Raw genomic sequence first — 22847 nt, 5'->3', positions numbered from 1 at the left:
TTTGTTCTAGGTTCCCATTTTCATGAACGCTTGTTCACGTTTTTGGGAACTCATTTTTCTCCGTGTATTAGGACCTGCTTCTTAAATTCTTAGAATCCTTTAAATTCTTAAAAAAAATTAAATTTCTGAAACAAATTCTTAAAATTTATAAAATTTGTATAATTCATAACAATTTCAAAATTCCAAGAAATCTTAGATTTTTAAAATACAATAAAACACAATACATACCTAGAGTCTTTTTGAAAAAGGCCTATAAGCTATTGTCTTTCATATGTTTATAGGACCTTGTAAAAAAAACTCTGAATATTTTAAAACACTAACATTTTAAAATATTTCAATTTTTGAATTGTTGAGTATTCGTAAATCCAAAATTCATGAATTTTAAAATTTTAAGGCAGGGGTGCCCAACCTTTTGGCCCTGCGGGCCAGATCTGATTTTTCTGAAGCAGTGGCGGGCCGGAACTAATATGTTGAAAAATGAAACACTTTTTATATTTTCTTTATGATTGAGTTCTTTTAAAATAGTAAATAGAAGAACAAGTGTTGCAAAAAAGATTCATAAATCTTGATTTAAAGAATGAAAAACAAAGATAGCATTCAAAATGTGTTAAAACTTGTTTTAATTTTGGTTTGTTTAAAATTGTATGGTTATTGTTTTCGAAGATTGCACTTAAATACCTTGATATTATTTTTTTATTAAAAAAAAACATTCAAATTTCAATGGTCGTTGTTTAATTATAGTTTAATATCCTCAACACTACGATGTAAAAAAAACTAATGAGACATATTTTTTTCAAACGATTTCAAACACTCACTTAATTTAAAAAGTGTTATTAAAATATATATAAAATCGTTTTGAATTCGTTATTCTTCAAAATTCAAAGTTTATGAAAAAATATATTTTTGCTCCCTAATTTCTTGACTCACTTTGAGACATTTTTAAATATTTTTAAAATATTTGTAGCGATATATTCTCAATATGAATAATATGCTATTTTAAGCTCTATTTAGAAAAAAAAAACTTTATCACTGAAAAGTTGTTCTGGAAAAATAAAAATAGTTTTTTCTTACTTATTTATTTAAAAAAATAGAAAATAGAAAAAAAAACTTCAATTTGAAGTAAACACAGTTAAAATTGAAAGAAATTTAAATTTAGTGTCTTTTTGTACGTTTTAAGACAACAATCCAAGAATTTAATTCAAACGAATGTTGCTTTAATATGTTAAAATTTGATCTCAAGATTATTTTTTCAATTCAGACATTTAATTTATTTATTTAATATTTCATGAACAGCCTAAAGGGCCGGACGTTGGGCAGGCCTGTTTTAAGGTTTGAAAATTTTAGAGTTTTAAGGTTTCGAATTCTTTTTAAATTTTTAAAACTCTAAAATTTTTACATTTTACAATCTTTTTAAATTTTGAAAAAAATCTTGAAAAACGTGAAAGTAGGTACAAATAATTCTTATAATTGACTTTTAGAGTTTTTGAATTTTGAATTGTTTAATTTCTAGCTGTTTTGAAATTTCTGAATCTATTTTTTATTTTAAACTTTTTTTGAATTGTTGAATGGTTTAATATTTGTATTCTTATTTTTTTTTGAGTCTTGATTTTTTTATTTTTTTACTTTGTTAATCCATGGATTTAATCCTTGGATTTTATTAATTTTTTTCTAATTTTGCATTTCAGATTTTTTTTTTCATATTTCTGGATTAAATTTTCAAAAGGTGCTATCTGCATAGGAAACCCTTAGCACAGAGGTAGTATATTACATGGAATGTAATGATAATATGTATGGCTTTCCTCTTCATTCTGAGCAAAAAAACAAAACGGCTTATGCCTTATGAGGCAGCTCTGAATTATCAATATTTTTACATAGAAATAACAATTATTTAAACGTTAGTAATTTTCAGATCCATTTCTATGTAAAATTTTAAACGTTGTTTAAAATATTTTTTCCTTCTTTGATCTAATAACGTCATGGTTCGAATTCCCGGAATCTTCGAAATCCGTACACCTCATCTTGCTTCATCAATTATTTGGACATTTTACTTCACATAAAAATTATCTAAACTGTGTTACGTGGTCCATTTTCAAATCAGCTTTCATTTATTCGGAGGCTCTAGGCGATGCCAATTTTGTTTGAATTAAAATAAAATGAGTGTGCTTAAAATGTGAAACATTTCACTAAATTTGTCGTCCCAAAAAACGGGGAAGCTAAGCAAAAAAATATGGTTCTGAACTTTTTAAATCCTAGAAAATTGTTATGCAAAATATTGATTGGTTTGCTGTTAACAGCTTGTTTGAGGCCAAAGAAATGCCGTTTACTAAAATTTTAGTCTAATTTTGAGCGATTCTTAAGCTAAAACGAGTGTCGAATCAGCCTTATCAGTGTCAGGGATTTAAATCATTACAAGTCATTGTAATTTTGAAGTTTTGATAAAAGAAATGCATGCATTTTCTTAAAATTTACTGTTGATAGTACGTTCCCAGATACAAAAACGATATGCTACAATGTGTCCGGATTTTTAATTGTGACGTTATTATCCATTGCTAAACAATATAAAAAAATATAGTTGAAAGCAACTCCAAAACTGTTTACAGATTCTTTACAAATGAAAATTATAAGATATAATCAGAAACAATATAAATAAATCCATTAAAAAATACTTCAATTCAAGTCGACACCCTGTTACCAATAAACCTTTAAAAATTGCCCCGCAAGTCAAGAAGAATTCGCAAACGATTCCGGTTTTGCCGCAACTTCTTATTCGGCTCTTCTTTTTCGTACTTTACTTACCGGTTCTCTCCGGGGCTGCTTGCTCCAACGACGACGACGATTTTCACGGCGCATCTCTTGTCCCATTCGGGGGGGACCCTTAAAAGGCCATCAACAACAGCAACGAAGACGACGACGACCAGGTCGAGGATGAGCAGCAAGCTGGGAAGGCTGCCGATGCTGGTCTAGGAAGAAATCCGTCAATTCTGTTGGCGCTGGACTCGCTGCATCGGTCGTTGCTGCTCAAGAACCTCCAGTTCGATGGCCACCGCCAAGGTAAGTTCTTCGGAGTTTTCTCCAAGCTCTTTTAAGATATTTCCATATTAAGGTTTATCATCAACCTTTTGCCGATGACTTTCATAAAGAAAAGGTCGATTCCGTTGCTGTTGGCTTGACCAGCGGTTTCAGTCGGGAGAGGTGTGCGTTAATTGAAGTCACGAGGAACGGGGAACTGGGAACGGGTCAGGAGCGGTGTAATTTGTTGTAAATTTTTGCAAAGCCGCAAAAAGACTCATTTAATGGCGCTGTTGCTGCTGTTGGTTAAGGTTATTTTTTATGTCTGGTTGAGGCGAGCTTTAACTGTTAACTCGGAGCTGCGGAATTGATTTTTTGATTGTTGCTTGTTTCTTTTCGGTGACGTTGCGAAAACAAGTGGATAAGATGCGAAGTTTTCATGTTTTTTTATGAGTTGTTTTACCTTTTTGACGTTGTTCGCATGTGATCAGGGAAGGTTTATGCGTTATGAAAGTATTCGTTTTTGAATAGAGATGATTGAATTTCCGTGATGATCTACATTTTCATATTTAAGGATTTCAAAAGTTTAAAACAAGCTTGTCCTTAAAATTAAGAAGATAATCAGCAAAAAACTCATATTTAAAAACTAGAAACCTTCAAACATGAAGTTCCACCTCCAGCGCAATCAATTCTCCGATTGTCCACCCATAGTCCATCCAATTAACCTCCCCGTTGAATTCCGAGCCTCGCCGGCGAGTCGCCGGCTAAGTGCACATACACCTATTCAGTAGATATTGCTAAAGTCAATTTACAATCTGCCGTTGTTCGTTCAGTTTCTTTTCATCCAGTGAATTCCGCGGAGGTGTTGTCCTGTCCCGTGTCCTCTCTCCTGCCACCATACCCGGAACCACCCCGACACCGACTGTTGCCGGCTTCGGAGCATGCAAAAGCATAATTTCTCGCTCCACGTTTGCAAAACACGTCGCGTCGCGTCTCGTCTGCGGGGTATTATTTATCTTGCAGATATTCTGGTTTTATGGACTCTTTTTCAGCGCAGTTTAATGTGTCTGTGCGACGATAAAAGTGTGTGTGCTTGTTTATGTATGTGCCGTTTCGCCGGGCTATTTTTGGCAAGAAAGGAGAGAGGTATTTCTGGTTTTGCAACTCCCGAGAAAATCCCGAAGGAGAAAAGTGACTCTACTTGGATGCGACGTGGCCAGCTTGAAAGATTTCAAGCGGTTATTGCACCCACTACGGTATTGTCCAGATGTCTGTGAACAACCCCCACTCTACTACAACCTCAACAAATCGATCGGGCTATGTCTAGGACGCGCGGCGTTCTTCTAAACAGGAAAACCCACTGCCTTGAACTTGACTCGATTGACACGGCCCCACGAAGCGACGGTGGTAGTAAGCCCTCGGTCATAGATCGTCAACACGAAGCTCACGTCGCGTCGTTCCTTCTGGGCTGCATTAGCACACCTTTGCGCACAGCTTGGCAGTTTAATGCATCGTCAACGCCGGTTTCGTTGCTGTTCTTGCAAACTGAAAAGTTGCAGGATTGTTTCTAAATTTAGAATGAGTTATTATTCATATTTACTAAAGGGGTAATTCTCCGCCAACTCACACAGCAGTTGCCCCGACCCCTCTTCGATTTGCGTGAAACTTTGTCCTAAGGGGTAACTTTTGTCCCTGATCACGAATCCGAGGTCCGTTTTTTGATATCTCGTGACGGAGGGGCTGTTCGACCCCTTCCATTTTTGAACATGCGAAAAAAGAGGTGTTTTTCAATAATTTGCAGCCTGAAACAGTGATGAAATAGAAATTTGGTGTCAAAGGGACTTTTATGTAAAATTAGACGCCCGATTTGATGGCGTACTCAGAATTCCGAAAAAACGTATTTTTCATCGAAAAAAACACTAAAAAAGTTTTAAAAATTCTTCCATTTTCCGTTACTCGACTGTAAAATTTTTTGGAACATGTCATTTTATGGGAAATTTAATGTACTTTTCGAATCTACATTGACCCAGAAGGGTAATTTTTTCATTTAGAACCAAATTTTTCATTTTAAAATTTCGTGTTTTTTCTTACTTTGCAGGGTTATTTTTTAGAGTGTAACAATGTTCTACAAAGTTGTAGAGCAAACAATTACAAAAATTTTGATATATAGACATAAGGGGTTTGCTTATAAACATCACGAGTTATCGCAATTTTACGAAAAAAGTTTTGAAAAAGTTGGTCGTCTTCGATCATGGCCGTTCATGGTCACCCGCGACAGACACGGACGACGAAACAAAGAGAAACGCAAAAAGTAACTTTTTCAAAACTTTTTTTTCGTAAAATCGTGATAACTCGTGATGTTTATAAGCAAACCCCTTATGTCTACATATCAAAATTTTTGTAATTGTCTGCTCTACAACTTTGTAGAACATTATTACACTCTAAAAAATAACCCTGCAAAGTAAGAAAAAACACGAAATTTTAAAATGAAAAATTTGGTTCTAAATGAAAAAATGACCCTTCTGGGTCAATGTAGATTCAAAAAGTACATTAAATTTCCCATAAAATGACATGTTCCAAAAAAAAACATACGGACAACTGGACATTGGACATAAGGACGATTGGACATTAGGACGATGGGACATTAGACATACGGACAATTCTGGGTCAATGTAGATTCAAAAAGTACATTAAATTTCCCATAAAATGACATGTTCCAAAAAAATTGACAGTCGAGTAACGGAAAATGGGAGAATTTTTAAAACTTTTTTAGTGTTTTTTTCGATGAAAAATACGTTTTTTTCGGAATTCTGAGTACGCCATCAAACCGGGCGACTAATTTTACATAAAAGTCCCTTTGACACCAAATTTCTATCTCATCATCGTTTCAGGCTGCATATTATTGAAAAACACCTCTTTTTTCGCATGTTCAAAAATGGAAGGGGTCGTACCGCCCCTCCGTCACGAGATATCAAAAAACGGACCTCGGATTCGTGATCAGGGACAAAAGTTACCCCTTAGGACAAAGTTTCACGCAAATCGAAGAGGGGTCGGGGCATCTTTGCCCGATTTCGTGTGAGTTGGTAGAGGATTACCCAAAGCTAATACAAATATTTTTAAATGTTTTTGTACCCCTCTTTCAAAATCGGTCCGAAAAATCGAAGGGCAAAAGAAATATTTTTCAAAAAACATACGGACAACTGGACATTGGACATAAGGACGATTGGACATTGGACATAAGGACGATTGGACATTAGGACGATGGGACATTAGACATACGGACAATTGGACATTGGATATAAGGACGATTGGACATAAGGAGGATTGGACATAAACACGATTGGACATGAGGGCGATTGGTCATTCGGATGATTGGACATTAGACATAAAGACGATTGGATATACGAACAATTGGACATTGGCCATAAGGACGCTTGGACATTCGGATGATTTGACATTGGACATATAGAAGATTGGACATACGGACCATGAGTTATTGGACATGGACAATTGGACATAAAGACGATTGGACATTGGACATACGGACAATTGGACATTGGATAAAAAGACGATTGGACATAAAGACGATTGGTCATTCGGATGATTGAACATTGGACAAAAAGACGATTGGACAAAAGAACAATTGGCAGTGGACATAAGGACGATTGGACATTCGGATAATTTGACATTGAACATAAGGGATAAGGGACCATCCATTCGGATGATTGGACAATAGACATAAAGACGATTGGATAAAGGAACAATTGGACAATTGGACATAAGGACGATTGGTCATTTGGATGATTGGACATTGAACATAGAGACGATTGGACATACGGATAATGGACATAAAGACGATTGGACATAAGAACGATTGGTCATTTGGATGATTGGACATTAGACATATAGACGATTGAACATACGGACAATTGGACATAAGGACGACATTGGACATAGAGAAGATTGGACATACGGACAATTGGACATTTGATATGGACTATTGGACATAAGAACGATTGGACATAAGGACGATTGGACATTGGACATAAGGACGATTGGTCATATGGATGATTGGACATTAGACATAAGACGATTGGACGTACGGACAATTGGACATAAAGAAGATTGGACATACGGACAATTGAATATTGGACATGGACAATTAAACATAAGAACGATTGGACATAAGGATGATTGGACATTGGACATACGGACAATGGACATAAAGACGATTGGAAATAAGAACGATTGGTCATTTGGATGATTGGACATTAGACATATAGACGATTGAACATACGGACAATTGGACATAAGGACGACATTGGACATAGAGAAGATTGGACATACGGACAATTGGACATTTGATATGGACTATTGGACATAAGAACGATTGGACATAAGGACGATTGGACATTGGACATAAGGACGATTGGTCATATGGATGATTGGACATTAGACATAAGACGATTGGACGTACGGACAATTGGACATAAAGAAGATTGGACATACGGACAATTGAATATTGGACATGGACAATTAAACATAAGAACGATTGGACATAAGGATGATTGGACATTGGACATACGGACAATGTGACATTGGATATAAGGACGATTGGACATAAGGACTATTGGACATACGAATGATTTGACATTGGATATACGGTCGATTGGAAATAGGGACGATTGAATAAAAAGCTGATTGGACAGAATAACAATTAGACATATGAACGGCTGATTGGACATAAGAACGATTAAACGGACGATTGGATATACGGATAATCGGTCATATGAACGATTGAAAAAAGGACAATGCCAGAATTTTTTTTTGAAAAGGACCAATAAACTATTGTCTTTCATATGTTTATAGGACCTAATAAAAAAAAAGTCGAGAATTTAACATAACAAAGATTGGACAAAATCATATTTTTAAAAAGCAAATTTTAAATATTTTTCTTCGAAACATATTTCAAGCGCTTATTCCCACCTTAAGTGTTTCAATCATTTTGCTTTATTGATTGTCTAAGCTTTTTTTTTCTTCTTTGCAACTCTCCCAATCGTTCCGCGCGTTTCGATCCACTCAAGCCAGGTCAAGATTCGCCTGAAACTTCTCGCCGGCCAAGGGACACTACTCTCCGCTTGATTATGCGCTCCAAACACGTTTTGCTTTCGAAAAAAAAAAATGCCTTGAAGTTTGAATGCTTCTCCTTTGCCCTGGTATTTCGGAGCTGGATCCTCGAGCGCGGCGTTTCACCTGTTCACGCGTGTCGAGATTTAATGATGACGATACGAGAGGGGTCTTTTTTCGGTTTTGTTGGCATTCCCCCTTAACCCTTGCAGGCCCAAAGTAAATTTGATCTTTTTATAGTTTAAATATGAAAAAGTAAGTTCAATTCTTTCAATCAGCAGTTTGACAACTTGCCATCAATCAACAGATTTCAAGTATAAGAATTAATTCGGACATTACAGGGTAACATTCTACTTTAGACAACGTGGCCGACAAGGTATCGCCACAGCTATCCGTCGACTTTGTGACCCAGGGAAGAAAGTTGATAAAATTTTACACCTTCTGTTGCGCGGTCCAACCCAGTTCAAAACTGGTCATAGTAAATCTACCAAAACGAGAATAAATCAATACAGCTTTGGTGATCGTATTAGGAAGCAGCACCTGCGCATCGAGAGATTTTACGAGAAGAACCTGTTGTGCGTATTATGAGTGACGCAGCAGAGCATTAGTGCGGTGTGATGGAGGATCAACGTTTAATGTTGTTTGGTTCTGATGTGGTCGCGGGAGACCCAGCAAGACAGCGAAAATTGATTTGCATAAATACCAGATCGAGCGCGCGGTTGGACAGTTAGATGACTGTATTTAGATACAGGCGCGAATGTTTATTTTGTATGGAAATTAGCCTTTGAATGAGGCTTGACCCGGCTATGGGGAGGGGGTTGTTGCACTGGTTTGTTAAGCTTCGCTTGGTAGACTTTTAAATTTGTTTATCGAATTTCAAATTTCGCCTCGGCTTGTTGAACGGAATTGATATTCGAATCAGAAACGATTTTATGGGACACGTTGACGATGATACTTTCTTGAGTGTTTTGAAGACGTATATCCGATCGACGCAGAGATATAATAAATCAATATTCTCTAGAAGAACTTCAAATAATATAATCAAAGGCAAAACATAAAACAGTGTTTTTTTTTCCTTTATAAACGTCCCTTTATAAAACGTCCAATTTGAGTTCAGCGACCCAATTTTAGTAAAATTTGAGTAGTTGCTTGCCTGGTACATTACCAAATGCATTTTCTCAGTATTTCATCACCGCCTTTTTCACTTACTGCTCCAGACTGTAGCTAAACAATCAAAAATAAGAAAACGCTTAAAAAATACGCTTCGATTATCAGAAGTGAAATTTTCCAAAGTCCTTCGGATAATCGAGTCAACATCATTATTTTTTTTTAAATTAGAGGTGGGCAAAAAAGAGCGAGCCGCACAAAGGTCTTTTGAAAGAACCATTCCAACATGGAATGATTTTAAAACTAGTGTCTATTTTTATGTTTAAAAATATGATTTATTCAACAAATTGCAGTATTAAATTGGTTTTGGATGATTGAAAATTTAATTTTAAATATTGCAATGCTTATAAAAAATTAATGCCAAAATTGTCTCACGGTATACTTTTTCAAAGACTTAAGGATAAAAACGACAGGCTAAGGATGGGCTATTTCCCGACCATTTGATAGCTGAATCGTCTTATTTCGTTGAGGGGTAAATTGCAATTTTCTCATCTATAAATAAAAATAAACAACATTGATGCCAATATTTTAACACCCTTCAATAGATTTCAAACTCATGTTTTCAGTACCTATCCTAGTTTTCAAAAGTGAATGACTTTCTAAACAAAATAAAAAAAAACTTTTCATTGTACAACTGATCGTACATTACAGTATTACCCGAATACAAATTTGAGCATTTCAAATTGCTTAACTTGGAAAATTTTACCAAAAATCCACTAAATAGGAAGAAACAAACACAATTTCGTAAAACTAATAGCAATTAACTCTTAAATCTAGGCTTATGAATGCAATTCAATTTTTCGAACATTTAGGTTCGAGTAGAAATCTTGACATAGAGACCGCCAAACATATGGGTTTCAAGCGCATCTTCGCGTTTTCGTTTCTTTTTTAAATAATTCATAAAAGTCCAGAAAAAAAAACTTTAAAAAATCACACCATTCTTAAAAATAGCCGTTAAATTAACATTTTGAAATAGAGTGAAAGAGCCGTTCAAAAGAACCGCTCTTTTTAATGAGCGAACGAAAATGAGCGGCTTCTAAAAAGAGCGGTGAATTTATTCACCAGAAAAAGTAAAAGATTATTGGCTGATATCTTGAAGTTGAAAAATAGTTTGAATAATTATTTTTATATAGTTTATTATTGTAATAATTTTTTTCTTAAGTGTTGCAGGCCAAGGATTGATGCCTAAGAGCATGCAATGGCACTGACCTTGTTGCGTGCTCTTCGGTTGACGTCCACGTAAGGAATACCTGGAAGGAGCGCAACTAACTACATCCGTAGTTCTGTTAGATCATCCGAATTATCTTGATCAGAACAGTATAGCTCTGGTTCCTTGCGAGTGTCCTATTTTCTTACCTCCACGTTGGCTTGGTTTTCATGATGACCTAGCTGGTGGCCTGTGGAAACGGATCGTAAACCTTTGACCACCGCGGGTCAGAGTCGAGACGGCTAGAAGAAAAGGGCGCAACAATGTGGGAAAGGGAAGTAATTTGTGATTGTAGACGGTATTGTTTTGATTCGCAGTATGTTGAGTCAACTGCTGTGGATGTACCTGAAACATCGCACAAAGAGGTTTCTCTTCTCTTCATTCTCAGCTACCACCTATCTCCTATTTTTATTTTGCTCTACTGATTCTCACTTCTTTATTGATTCTTCTATTTAATATCCATCATTTGATTTTGATTTTACTTACTTTTGATTCTCTTGTCTCTCAAAGCTTTTCCACTCTTTTTTACCAATTGATACTGCTTTAACAAACTTTGTGTTTTTCCTTAAAAAATACTTTTCCTCAATGTACTATTAATATCAAGTCTATTTATCATTAGTCTTTTCTCTTTTGATTTTATTGCGAATTTATTTATTTAAATAATTCTTTATCTATCCTATAAGTTATCATTACTTTAATCTACGCTTGTTTTTTATCTCTATTTATTAACTATTGTCTAATTTTATATCTACTACATACAGCTTCTCATTTTTATTCTTTAAAATAAAATCAACATTCTCTTACTATTGATTCTTGATTTTTTTATAAAATATATTCTCTTTAACTGTCTATTGTTTACAATCTTCACCCTTTTTTCAAACAAGTGAGGTTTGAGCCCTTACTCAATTTATGGAATGGTTAATGGATTAACACAAATATTACTATTGTACTTTTGAAAAACTTTTCTAAAATGCTTAGGACCAAAATATTGTAACACAACACCGCGACAAAAGAAATAGCAACAGATAAACACGACTCAACAATAGGGGAGATTTCAGGAGAAAACAATACACAGTAAATAACAATTAGTTTTTGAATTCAAACTAAAAATAAAACAGTACTTGCTTTAATGAAAATTGATAGGCACACTATAAATGGTTAGGCGCTTATACTTACATCAAACCCTACGTAATGTACCACCCCCGGCCGAGTTAAAATGCGTAACCGGAAAAGAAGGTGTGCATGCCTGGCACGAACACTCAAAGCGTGTTCTAGCGTGCTGCTCGTACTGACTCAGAGCAAGGGTGAGATGTAGGTGTAAGGGCAGTGCGTGTTCGTCGGGAACCTGGTGCATAAGATCGGTCAAGGCCCGTTCTTACACTGAAAATTGCGAATTGCGAATTGCGAATTTTTTTCTTAAGTGTTAATGAAATTAAATTATGAATGGTATTGCTTATGGAATAGTACTGCGAATAAACCCTTAATTTTATTTTTATTCTGAGTCGACATTTTGTAATAGATATACGTGAAGGTAGGACTTAAAAAACAACATAACAAAAATCATATATCGAAGAAACCTAAAAGAAAATGTCGCAGTAAATCAGGAAATTCCAGATACCAATAAATAATTGTTAACAAAAATAGGTCGGTTTGACTCTTTGCACCGACTCTAAAATTGTTATCTCAAAATCCAGCTCCCATCGCTTTCCTACCCAGCATTTAAATCCAGAAATACATCCACAACATAGAGTTCAGCACCCCAAAGTGAGAATGATTTACTCCACTCCTCTGGCCGTCTATTATCACCCTTCCAGCGCGATATGCTCTGGTTTATGTCCCGCTTTACATCAGTATCAATTGGGTAAATAGATAGTTTAACCGTCGTCCTCACCAGCACCAGCAGCAGCCGGGCTAACAAATTGAGCAAATAACCATATATATTTAGCTGGGAAAAAAAAACTCGAAAAAATGGACACACAAACAACACCTTAACCGCGCCTAGACGGGGAAGAAGGCCAAAAAAGGGAGAACGACACCGCCGAACCGGTCAGTTTGCTCCGGTTGTTACAGTTTCGTTCCCTTCGACGTGCGGACTAACAGATTAGACAAACAGAAGCGTTGAACCTCGTGTGTGTGACAATGCGATTAGAGGTTGGACCTGTTTTCCGAGGGAATGGGAAATTCCTTGACTTTGTTGAGAAGTGATTTGTCTTTCTCAAATATGTTTTGAGTAATACACGGATTTTTTTAGCTTATGAATCTTCAAACTCAATGAAAGTGTTTCCTAGAAACTCGCATGAATCCCACAACATAAAGTCGGTGATTCGTACAAATTTCGGGGCGTTCCTTGTCTGGGGCACCCACAAAAAAACCGAGCAGACTCCGTCTAACGGCTTTGCAATCACGTCACGTTTCGCTCGAATACTCCCCTAAAATAGTCAAAACTGCCACTTCATCTGGTGCGCAATCGCGCGTCTTAATCGCGTGGCGCTGATGCCCATGAGCGGAGGTCCGGGCTGACCTTCGCGAAATGACGCGTGTCTACGCGAGCCTCACAGACAGTCTATGAAAGGCAGCAGCGAACACGTTGCCCCAGTGAGGATCTGGAAAGAGGGAAGTGGGAGAAGCGAGACCGGTCAAAAATCGTGTCGTGTGTCAAACTTCGCCTCCTTGATGCAGACTCCCTCGATGCCGCATGTTCAGCCTCCATTTTCGTCTATTTGACCGTTTTTGGAGGTCCTCAACCGCCGTTGACCGGCGTACCATCTGGCCAGCCCACGAAGAAACAGAAAAAAAGTAAGGTAATCATCGATTAGTTTTCGAAAGACAATTGGTTCGATCGGTCGAGGGAAATGCAAAACCGATTTCCATTTAGCTTTTTGAGAAAAAATAAAATCTTAAGTGGCCAATAATCGCCTCCTCGACGGTAGCACGCGGATCTCCATGTTCGGTACTGTTCCGTCTTTAAAGGTTTTTTTTGCTGTATCGCAGCGTGACATGGCGCAAATCAAAATGTGGCCGCCACATTTCAAACTTTGAGTACTCGAGTCTTGCTCGAGTCTGTTCGATGCCTGCTGCCCATACTTTGAAAGCATAATGAACAAACTGCGAATTTTATTGCTTGAAACTAGGCAGCAGGCGATCGCAGTAGCTGGTCTGAATTTTGCATTGAAAATCAATTCGATTTGCGAGCGGAATATATTTGCGTCCCGTAGAGAGGGAGCTTTTGTATTGTTCACACTGATGTGGTCAGTTTAGTACAAAGTGTTTCTAATGAGTTCCACCTCGATGGGGTAGGACTTTCTTCGAAATTTACTTTTGTTCTCCACTTTTCGCGAGCACGTGCCTTTCGCCAAGAAATGTGTATATTTTTTGCATATTTTTGGTCAGGTGCAGTAAATAAAAACATACAATTTCTACACACAAACCAAACCCCACTGATATTAAGTGATGACCAAGCCACTGACATCTGTTTTCAGTTTTTATGCAAACCAATGCCGAGATCTTTGTCACCAATACAGCTTTAATAATGGATATTTAAACAAAGACTCTTATTCAAAGTGCTGTTGTTCGAATCTCAGTATAAGTGAATCATCTATTGGGTTGATTGTATTCTTTGTATAGAAACCAAACCTTTCACTCATATTTGCGCAATTACTGATATAATTTTTTTCAGTGCAAAATGGCAGTGTTAGATTTACGTCTTCATATATCTTTTTTAGGAGAGCAATTCTCTACGAGGTTGGTCTTTTTTTTAATTTTAATTTTTGTATTTTTTATCCGGCTGAAACTTTTTTGGTGCCTTCGGTATGCCCAAAGAAGCCATTTTGCATCATAAGTTTGTCCATATAATTTTCCATACAAATTTGGTAGCTGTCCATACAAAAATTGTACAGTCCAGGGTCGATTATCCGAAGGCTCGATTATCCAAAGTTCGATTATCCGAAGTTTTGTATGGGACTTCGGATATTCGAATCACGAACCAAAAATTTTGTTTTCTTTTTTTAAACATCGTATTCGAGTTCTGCTACCCCATTTTAGTCAAATTTGAATGGTTGCATGGCCTGTTAAGTTAAAAAAATGCAATTTTTCAATCTTTCACGCTATTTTGGCCGCCATCTTGGATTTAAAAGTTATAAATCACTTTAGAGTAGTTTAAGGGTCATACTAAAACTCAACAATCAAAAACAAGACAACGAAACAAATTTGTTTTTCGTGATTCGATTATCCGAAGTGAAATTTTTCCGAGGCCTTTTAATCGAGTCTGAACTGTATCCAATCCAATCCAACCTAACACAAACGTAGCCAGTCCGATGAAAGCATGCTGGAAAGTCTTGTGATTAGACTACACCCCAAGCACTTTTCTTGACAGTATTAATAATAGTAGTACATCCGAGAACACCCGAAAATGCATTACAAAAATTAAAGTGGCCATCCCTACTGCGTTGTGTTTGCCGCAGAGAGGATTCTGAGAGCGGATCACGTTTCACAGAATATACAGGAAAGGAAGGATGCGTGGACATACCGTACCAAACGCTCCGATCTATATAGTCGAGTTTGGACTGAATATGAAAATTCAAAATACTGTATCTTTTGAAGGAATTTATTGATCGATTTCGTGTCTTCGGCAAAGTTGAGGGTATGGCTAAGGAATACACAGAAAAAAATGATACACGGTAAAAAATTTGTTGGTGATTTTTAATTTAACTTTTTGCCACTAAAACTTGATTTGCAAAAAACAATATGTTTATTTATTTTTTTAATTTTCTGATATGTTTTAAGGGACATCAAATGCCAACTTTTCAGAAATTTCCAGAATGTGCAAAAAATCTTTAATGAGTTATGAACTTTTGAATCAATACAGATTTAAACAAATAAATCTCAATATTGGGCGCAAAAATTTTTCAACGTGATTTTTCGATGTAAAGTCGAATTTGCAATAAAAAAGTACTTTAGTGATATTTTGATAAAGTGCACCGTTTTCAAGTTATAGTTATTTTTAGGTAACTTTTTTAAAAATAGCCGCAGTTATTATTTTTTTAAATTAGTGCCCATGTTTGCCAACTTTTGAAAAAAAAAATAATTTCGAAATGCTGAGAATATTCTCTATATTTTGCTATATTGAACTTTGTTGATATGACCTTTAGTTGCAAAGATTTAAAAACAGGAAATTTTTAATGTTGAAATATGAAACATTCGTGAAAACAATATTTTGATTTTTTTAAATCAAGACTAACATTTCAAAAGGGCCTCACATTCAGTATTACGCCCTTTTGAAATGTTAGTCTTGATTCATGTTTTTCAAAATACTGTTTTCGAAAAGATCGGACAATTTCACGAATGCTTATAAAGTGCACCGTTTTCAAGTTATAGTTATTTTTAGGTAACTTTTTTAAAAATAGCCGCAGTTATTATTTTTTTAAATTAGTGCCCATGTTTGCCCACCTTTGAAAAAAAAAAAATTTTGAGATGCTGAGAATATTCTCTATATTTTGCTTTATTGAACTTTGTTGATATGACCTTTAGTTGCAGAGATATTGCCACGTAAAGATTTAAAAACAGGAAATTTTTAATGTTGAAATATGAAACATTCGTGAAAACAATATTTTGATTTTTTTAAATCAAGACTAACATTTCAAAAGGGCCTCACATTCAGTATTACGCCCTTTTGAAATGTTAGTCTTGATTCATGTTTTTCAAAATACTGTTTTCGAAAAGATCGGACAATTTCACGAATGCTTATATTTTAACATTGAAAATCAGACCATTAATTGCAAAAAAAGGTGGGTAGTTTGGGCGAGACTTAGAAAACATGGATTTTTCTGTTTTTAAATCTTTGCATGGAAATGTCTCAGCAACTGAAAGTCGTATCAACAAAGTTCAAAAAACAAAATATATAGAATTAAATTCCAACGAACTTAAGTTAAGATTCTCACCGCTAGCCAACTGTCAACGACGCAGACGTTGCAAAAATTTCTCCACCAGATGACGTCTTGCTCGCCACGCTGACCGTCGTTGTCCTCAATACAAGCGATTGACAAATGACTGGTTACGCGCGAGTCGCAAAATAAGTACCATCCCGATCGTGTCGAGACGTGTTTTAAGCGCATTAAAAAGAAACGTCGTAAACCTTATACTTGTGAGACAAGTAGGTATTCAGCAAACAACAACAACAAAACATGGCACACGTACCTACAAAAACCCAACGACACTATCAGCAGTTAAGCGATCGTCACTGCGCTGCTGCCAACACAAACACACAATTTGCATCGCTCGAGCTTGCGTGTGTATTAAGGAGTTGTTGACATATTACCAGACGACCAGTTGGAAATCGTTGTCCTCCCCGTTATATACTTAGTTGGTGAGATGGTCTCTTGGCTCAATTGCTACGATCAACGTCATGTTACTACTTTTGAAGCATTTGGGAGAATATTCCTCTGTGTTTGAGAGATACTCCTCTCGATCCCAACCGTGAGCGTTTCGCTCTCAACCTTCTGCAGTGATTGTATTGCTATGATTATTATTGCACTAATCAGCTTGATGAGCTCGGCCAAATGGGCCAACAGAGCATCACACCAACAACCTGTTCAAAGCTTTATCGACGACCCGCCGGAGAGAAACTTGTCGCCATCAGCAATAGTGGCTATTGGCCGCCGTTTTTTTCTTCGGTATTTAAAACGCGCGTTTATAATCATGCTCGATCAGTGGCTTATTTACTAACCGCCTTGAAGGCGCTCCAGCTAATTATGGTAATTCCATATGCGGGCCGGTTGTCACTGCGAGGTGGCTGCGTTATCAAATCCTCGTGTGCTTTATTTCTTGTTTATATATTTCGGTTGATACAGGGTGTTTCGAATTAGGGGAACAGTATCTAATTCCAGCGTGCCTCTAATGTTGGCAGGTCAGAACTTTGACATTCAATTAAAGCTAATTAACAGCGTTTTCAACTGAACTCGAGTGATAAATACCTCAATAAGAAGTGAGCAAGCAAGTTTCTATCAAAAGTTTTGCAAAATTAGTTGTTTGAATAGTGAAAATCAGCTAATTGGATGGAGTTAGGAGCGAGGGCTTAACCTGCCAAACATACGAGAATTTCCCCTAGTAGATGTTTGATTTTTTTTCAGTTCCTCCAGATATTTCTCACTTTTTTGGAGAAATTTTCCCAATGACCTATTGACCTATGACTATGACCCAATGATTCTAAAAACTAATACCTTCTTAAATTTTGCAAGTTCCCATGAGTATCAGGTGAGGTATGGAAAAATAATAATCTCATCTCATTCACAACTTTGATGCATCCGGTCTTTTGATCAACTTCAAAGAATCTAGACCGCTAATTGTAATCCTCGTGATCTTCCTTTGTCAAATGAAGTCTTCATTTTGCACCCATTAGTCCGTTTATATGTTTTATTTGGTCAATCACTAGTTTTGAAGGGTGCTTCCATTTAAGACTAAAATTTTGAGGTTCCCAGCGGTTGTGATGGTATTGTCCAAAAAATTCTATACAACTCCATCTCGACAAGCCCCTCAAGTGGCATATTGCCATGCTCAAAGAGAAATTGAGGCCAGCACCGATAGTGGATTTCGTTGCTGAACCAGACGTTCCGGATTATGCTGCGCACCGGCCAGTCCTCCAATGAAACATGATAAGATAACTCCTCGTCTATAATTTTTTTTCGGGGCGTTTGCTGTGAAACCACTCGCCGAAACGGTTCATGCTCGTGCTCTACTCTACATCTCTCGTTTTTCCAATGCTGGTATCAAGATTCGATGGTGCGCGATAGCGGCGTGATCACTTGACACCATCGAATGTCGATGTTCCGTGGCGCGCCGGAACCGCAATCTCCCAAATGAATTGGCCATCTCCGCTGGGGTCTGCTGATATGTTGGTAGGCGATACAGGCTTAATAGCCCATTAAACGCCACGCTGAATTAAGCAAACGAAACCATCCATCAATCTCCCGACGACCTTCCCGCGTCAACGTGGCACCGCATGCGTTGAAGACCCATTATCGCTAGCATTATCGTACAAGTGGTGACCACGCGGTCGCGTGTTTGTATCTTCGGGCGACACATATCCGGTAGTGGCTCGTTACGTCCCACGTGGAGGTTCGCCGTAGGCTATCAACGCGCGCGCCGTGCTGTCTAGCCCAGCAAATTCCGTCCGGTCGGGAATCCGTGGGCGATCTAGCAATGTTGAGTTTCAGCAAACCAACGGAGGTGATATTTATTCCGTCGCCGTGATCTTGACTCGCTACCGAGGTGCATCCCACGCGAACCTGTTGCAGCTAATCGAGCCAACGACCGTTACGGACTCGTCAAACGGCTGTTGGTCTCCTTTTACGGAAAAGGAGGCTCGTGCGGTTTTACGGTGATCGAAGAACCGTTGTTTTTTGCAACCTGTCCGGTTTGAGATGACCAAAGTTGGGTTCCGTACGAGATTCCTTGCATCCAGGGTTACCGAGATTTTACATCTGGGAGATCAAGGGTTTGTTAACTTTTAAATCAGATGATAATGAAGTCACTTCCAGAATGTTCTATTGACCCTGCACTTCTCAGAAATTGATGGTATCAGTTCTGGTTGCCTTTCCTTTTCTCAACCCAGCAAAAGGACCGAAATTGTGTTATACCTTTACGCTCCCATCAAACTGAGAATCCTTGTTACGGACATCAACTCCGTCGAAGGTGTATTCCATCATCATCCTACGCCATGACTTGACACAATCCTTGATCTCTCCCTCAAGAAAAAACACACAAAAAAAACAACAAACACAAACCCTCTCTTTTTCTGACCCCGAGTTGGCCGGATGAAATCTTTAGCGTGCCCTCGGGGGTCTTCTTTCGCGGCCTCCCCCCTCTAATTACTATGCAGAAAAGCACCGACGAAATGTTGGTTCACTTTTTGTGTCTTCAAGTTTTTTGCTTTGTTTTTCAGTTCAAACGGTCACCACGTGGTTTCGGACGGGGTCTCGAAAGGTCCACTCTGTACAAGGAACCGCTGGTGGAGCGCCGCAGCGAAGAAGCAGGAGCAAACAGAAGGAAGTTGAAATCACTGCTGCATCGTTAAAGAAGTTCTGAGCGGGGGAGCGTTCGTTCATTACGTAACGTTTGGAATTATCTTCTTCAATTGCCGAACTTTACAGTTATGCTTTTAGCAATATTTTACCTAAAAGCGTTACGTAATACAGGGTTGCATCCCAAAGGACTTGGACAGTCCCTGGGGAAGAGTCAAAAAAAAACAGTAAAAATCTTGAACTCTTCCACTAATGCCTGTTTTCGGGGTGTAATTCCTCGAAGTTTCTTTTGGTGTTGAATTTTATCTGTTCGTTTTTTCCAACCTTCCACTCATTTTACGCATTCGGCTGACCCGGACCCGGACGGTCTTCATAAAGTGTCTGTTCCAATAACGCAACTGCTGCTGAATGCGTGTATAATGTGCGTGGAGAGAGAGATGCAGGATTGGGTGTGCTGGTTATACGGTTATTCGGGTGGAAGGATAGGATGAAAGTTCGGCGCTGAGGTGAATGGTTAATTGCTATCTGAGGGTCGGGCAATTAAAACAAGGGTTAACTTTTAAAGAGGGCAGATATTCGGGTACTTGAAGTTATCATATCTGAAATGGGTGCTCTTGGGCTCCATTTGATATGATGCGCTGTTTACATCCTCAATGTTTAGATGTTATTTTAAAAGTATCCGCTTGTGATTACATAATTTATTCAGACACGCTGAGATTCAAACGATACATCGAGATTTCCAAAAAAAGTGCCCCTACGTCCCCTAAGCATTTAAAGTTTGAGCTCAGTTTTCCCCGAATTTGTGACAATTTTTGACATGCTTTTTGTTGCAAGTGTTTAAGCTGAATTTATCCTATCGACTGCCCAAATTTGATCAAATTTGGCTAACCACATGCCATGTTGTAAGGCAGCGATTCTCAACGGGGGTACCGGGTTTACTTGATTTACACGGCAGGGGGTACCAGGCTAGAAGAAGGTTGAGAATCGCTGTTGTAAGGCAAAATGTAATTTTGTGAATGAAATATTAGAATTGATATGGACACAAATAAACGCCAATATGAGCAAATAATAATTCTTAAAAACTGGAAAAACATAGAATTCCTTCCAGATTACAATCATTAAAATTTTAAATAATTATAAGGCCATTGAATTTGACCCTGATCCTCAAAATTACTATTTATTTGAGCTAACAATTGATATGAGTTGAACTTCTGCGCTTTTTAAGCAAGAAAAAAAAACAAAAAAAATTACATTTGTTAAGTGATTACATACATGTAAATAATCATATTACAGAAAATTCATTAACTCCACTAAAAGATGATTTTCAATCACTCCTGAAAGTTTCATGAAAATATTACACGATTAAACTGAGTAAGTGACGACTTAAGCTCAAAATTTTGACATGCGCAAAGCGAACTGTCAAACTTTGTGAGCGGTTTTCTTTAAACACCGAGTTGATTTACGGGGGCCACGATATTTTGAGATGGGATGGATCAAATTGGCTAACATTTTGGGTGGAGACTTCCAAGACATATCCCGTGTGCATGAAAAGCCCGATTTTAAGATGTAGCTATTAAAAAAATAATAATACAAAAATCAAATCGGCCTTCGTCATGCACACAGGACCGGTTTAACGAGTCTTTACCAAAATTTTGAGCCGATTTGGTCAAAGCAGTGTTGAGATATCGTGGCACCCGTTTTTTTGAAACTGCTAACTTCAAATAGCTATGTCTCGGCAACGATACAACCAAATGTCTTCAAATTTGTTTTGTTAATACAGTGGACTCTCTCGTTCTCGATATTGAAGAGACCGTCGAGTGTGGGTGTTATAAAATTATAGAACGAAAAATCAAAGGGAAAATTAATTGACAGCCGGAGCAATATTGATATCGAGAAGATCGACAGCCAGAGAAATATGATGAAGATAATATATATTTTAATGCCCTGCAAAAAGATTTGGAAAAAAAATTAATGTTTGCTAATACCAACCTCTGACATTTTTGAAGATTTACATGTATGTAACTCCTTAAGCCTAACAATTCCAATTACATTTGTTAAGTCTACACATTTTTTTATATTTCCGTCATTATTGAAAGGGTAATATTTTGCTTAATTTTTTTCGCCAATCATTCGATATTATCGATATGAAACTTTTAATTTTAAATGAGAAGGAAACAATTTTGTCAACATGAAATTTTGAAATTGTTGGTAAACAGATTGGTTGAAGATTGATTCATATATTATTAAAATTCAAAATTTGAAGATTTTTTGCCTTGTTTTAAATATATTATTAGGTCTGAACTGATCCAAATTTTCTCTTTCTAGATTTTTTCCTAAATTTAGTCATGTTTTACCTGCAATGTCACAGTATATTGAGTATTTATATTTGCTTCTTTGATAGGATGATGATAGGAATATATGTATATCTTAGGCATAAGCTAAAATCAAATGCAATGAATATTGGAAATTATTCTAATTTTGGTCAATGATAATTTCAAATGATTGTATAACTTTAAGCAAATCAAATCCATATAATTAAGCCAATAATTCGAGTCTTAAATGCTCAACAATAATGCTAAAATTTATTTAGCAAAAAAAAATCCTGTTCAAACAAAATTCTAGATTTACGTCCTTATTTTAATTTAAAAATGTTTAAAATATTTGAAGTTTTAAAAATTCGGAAAAAATCAGAAATTCGAAAATGGAGCTTGGGTGCCAATCACTGTTAAAATAACACTTTTAAGTAGCGATGGATGCACCATCACAAAAAGAAAATCTTTTGACGCTCATCAAGAGAAAAAATCGCAAGGGACATGATGGCTCTCCTTTCTCGCGCACGAAAGATCCGTAAAGGGAATCTAAAAAAAATCATCATCTTGATTTTTCGACGAAACATCTTTTTCACTGCTATACTTGCAGGTGTAACGTCACACGTCGAAAAATGACCTGTCACTTTTGTGTATGGACACTGTGTATGAACAAAACGAAACAAAAAAAAAATAAATGGTGCTAACAAGGAAATTCACAAAAAAATCTATAACTGATTGAGTTTTTTTCGAGAAGCTCGATTTTCTTTTGCGTGTTTCTCCTTTCTCTCTTTCTCGGGTGAAGAAGGTTCGCAAGCGAAAAAGATTTTTTTTGCGATTATTCCATACCTGCTTTGAAGAGATGTTCCGATTTTCAAATTTAGAGTTTTATTTCAAAAAATCAAATTTTACGCTCTACGATTCCTACTCGAAACTGGGTGTTCGAAGGCTTGATTGTTGAGGCAATTGCAAACCTCTTTTTACACCTTAGCTTCCATCCACCCCGGGATTCGAACT

At 36.9% G+C, this 22847-nt stretch overlaps 1 protein-coding gene across 1 annotated transcript in view; it reads left to right on the top strand.

Moving 5' to 3' along the window:
• LOC120428758 (uncharacterized) overlaps positions 1–22847 on the top strand; it is a 55328-nt gene that overhangs the window by 2221 nt on the left and 30260 nt on the right. Inside the window, exon 2 of the mRNA XM_039593840.2 lies at positions 2883–3051. Within this exon, the coding sequence (XP_039449774.1) occupies positions 2883–3051 (169 nt within the window). The remainder of the gene's footprint in view (positions 1–2882; positions 3052–22847) is intronic.

Source organism: Culex pipiens, chromosome 3 (assembly GCF_016801865.2).
Source record: "Culex pipiens pallens isolate TS chromosome 3, TS_CPP_V2, whole genome shotgun sequence".
Taxonomy (NCBI): Eukaryota; Metazoa; Arthropoda; class Insecta; order Diptera; family Culicidae; genus Culex; species Culex pipiens.
Note: the sequence above shows the minus strand (reverse complement) of the source record. Positions and strands in the feature narration are given on the sequence as shown.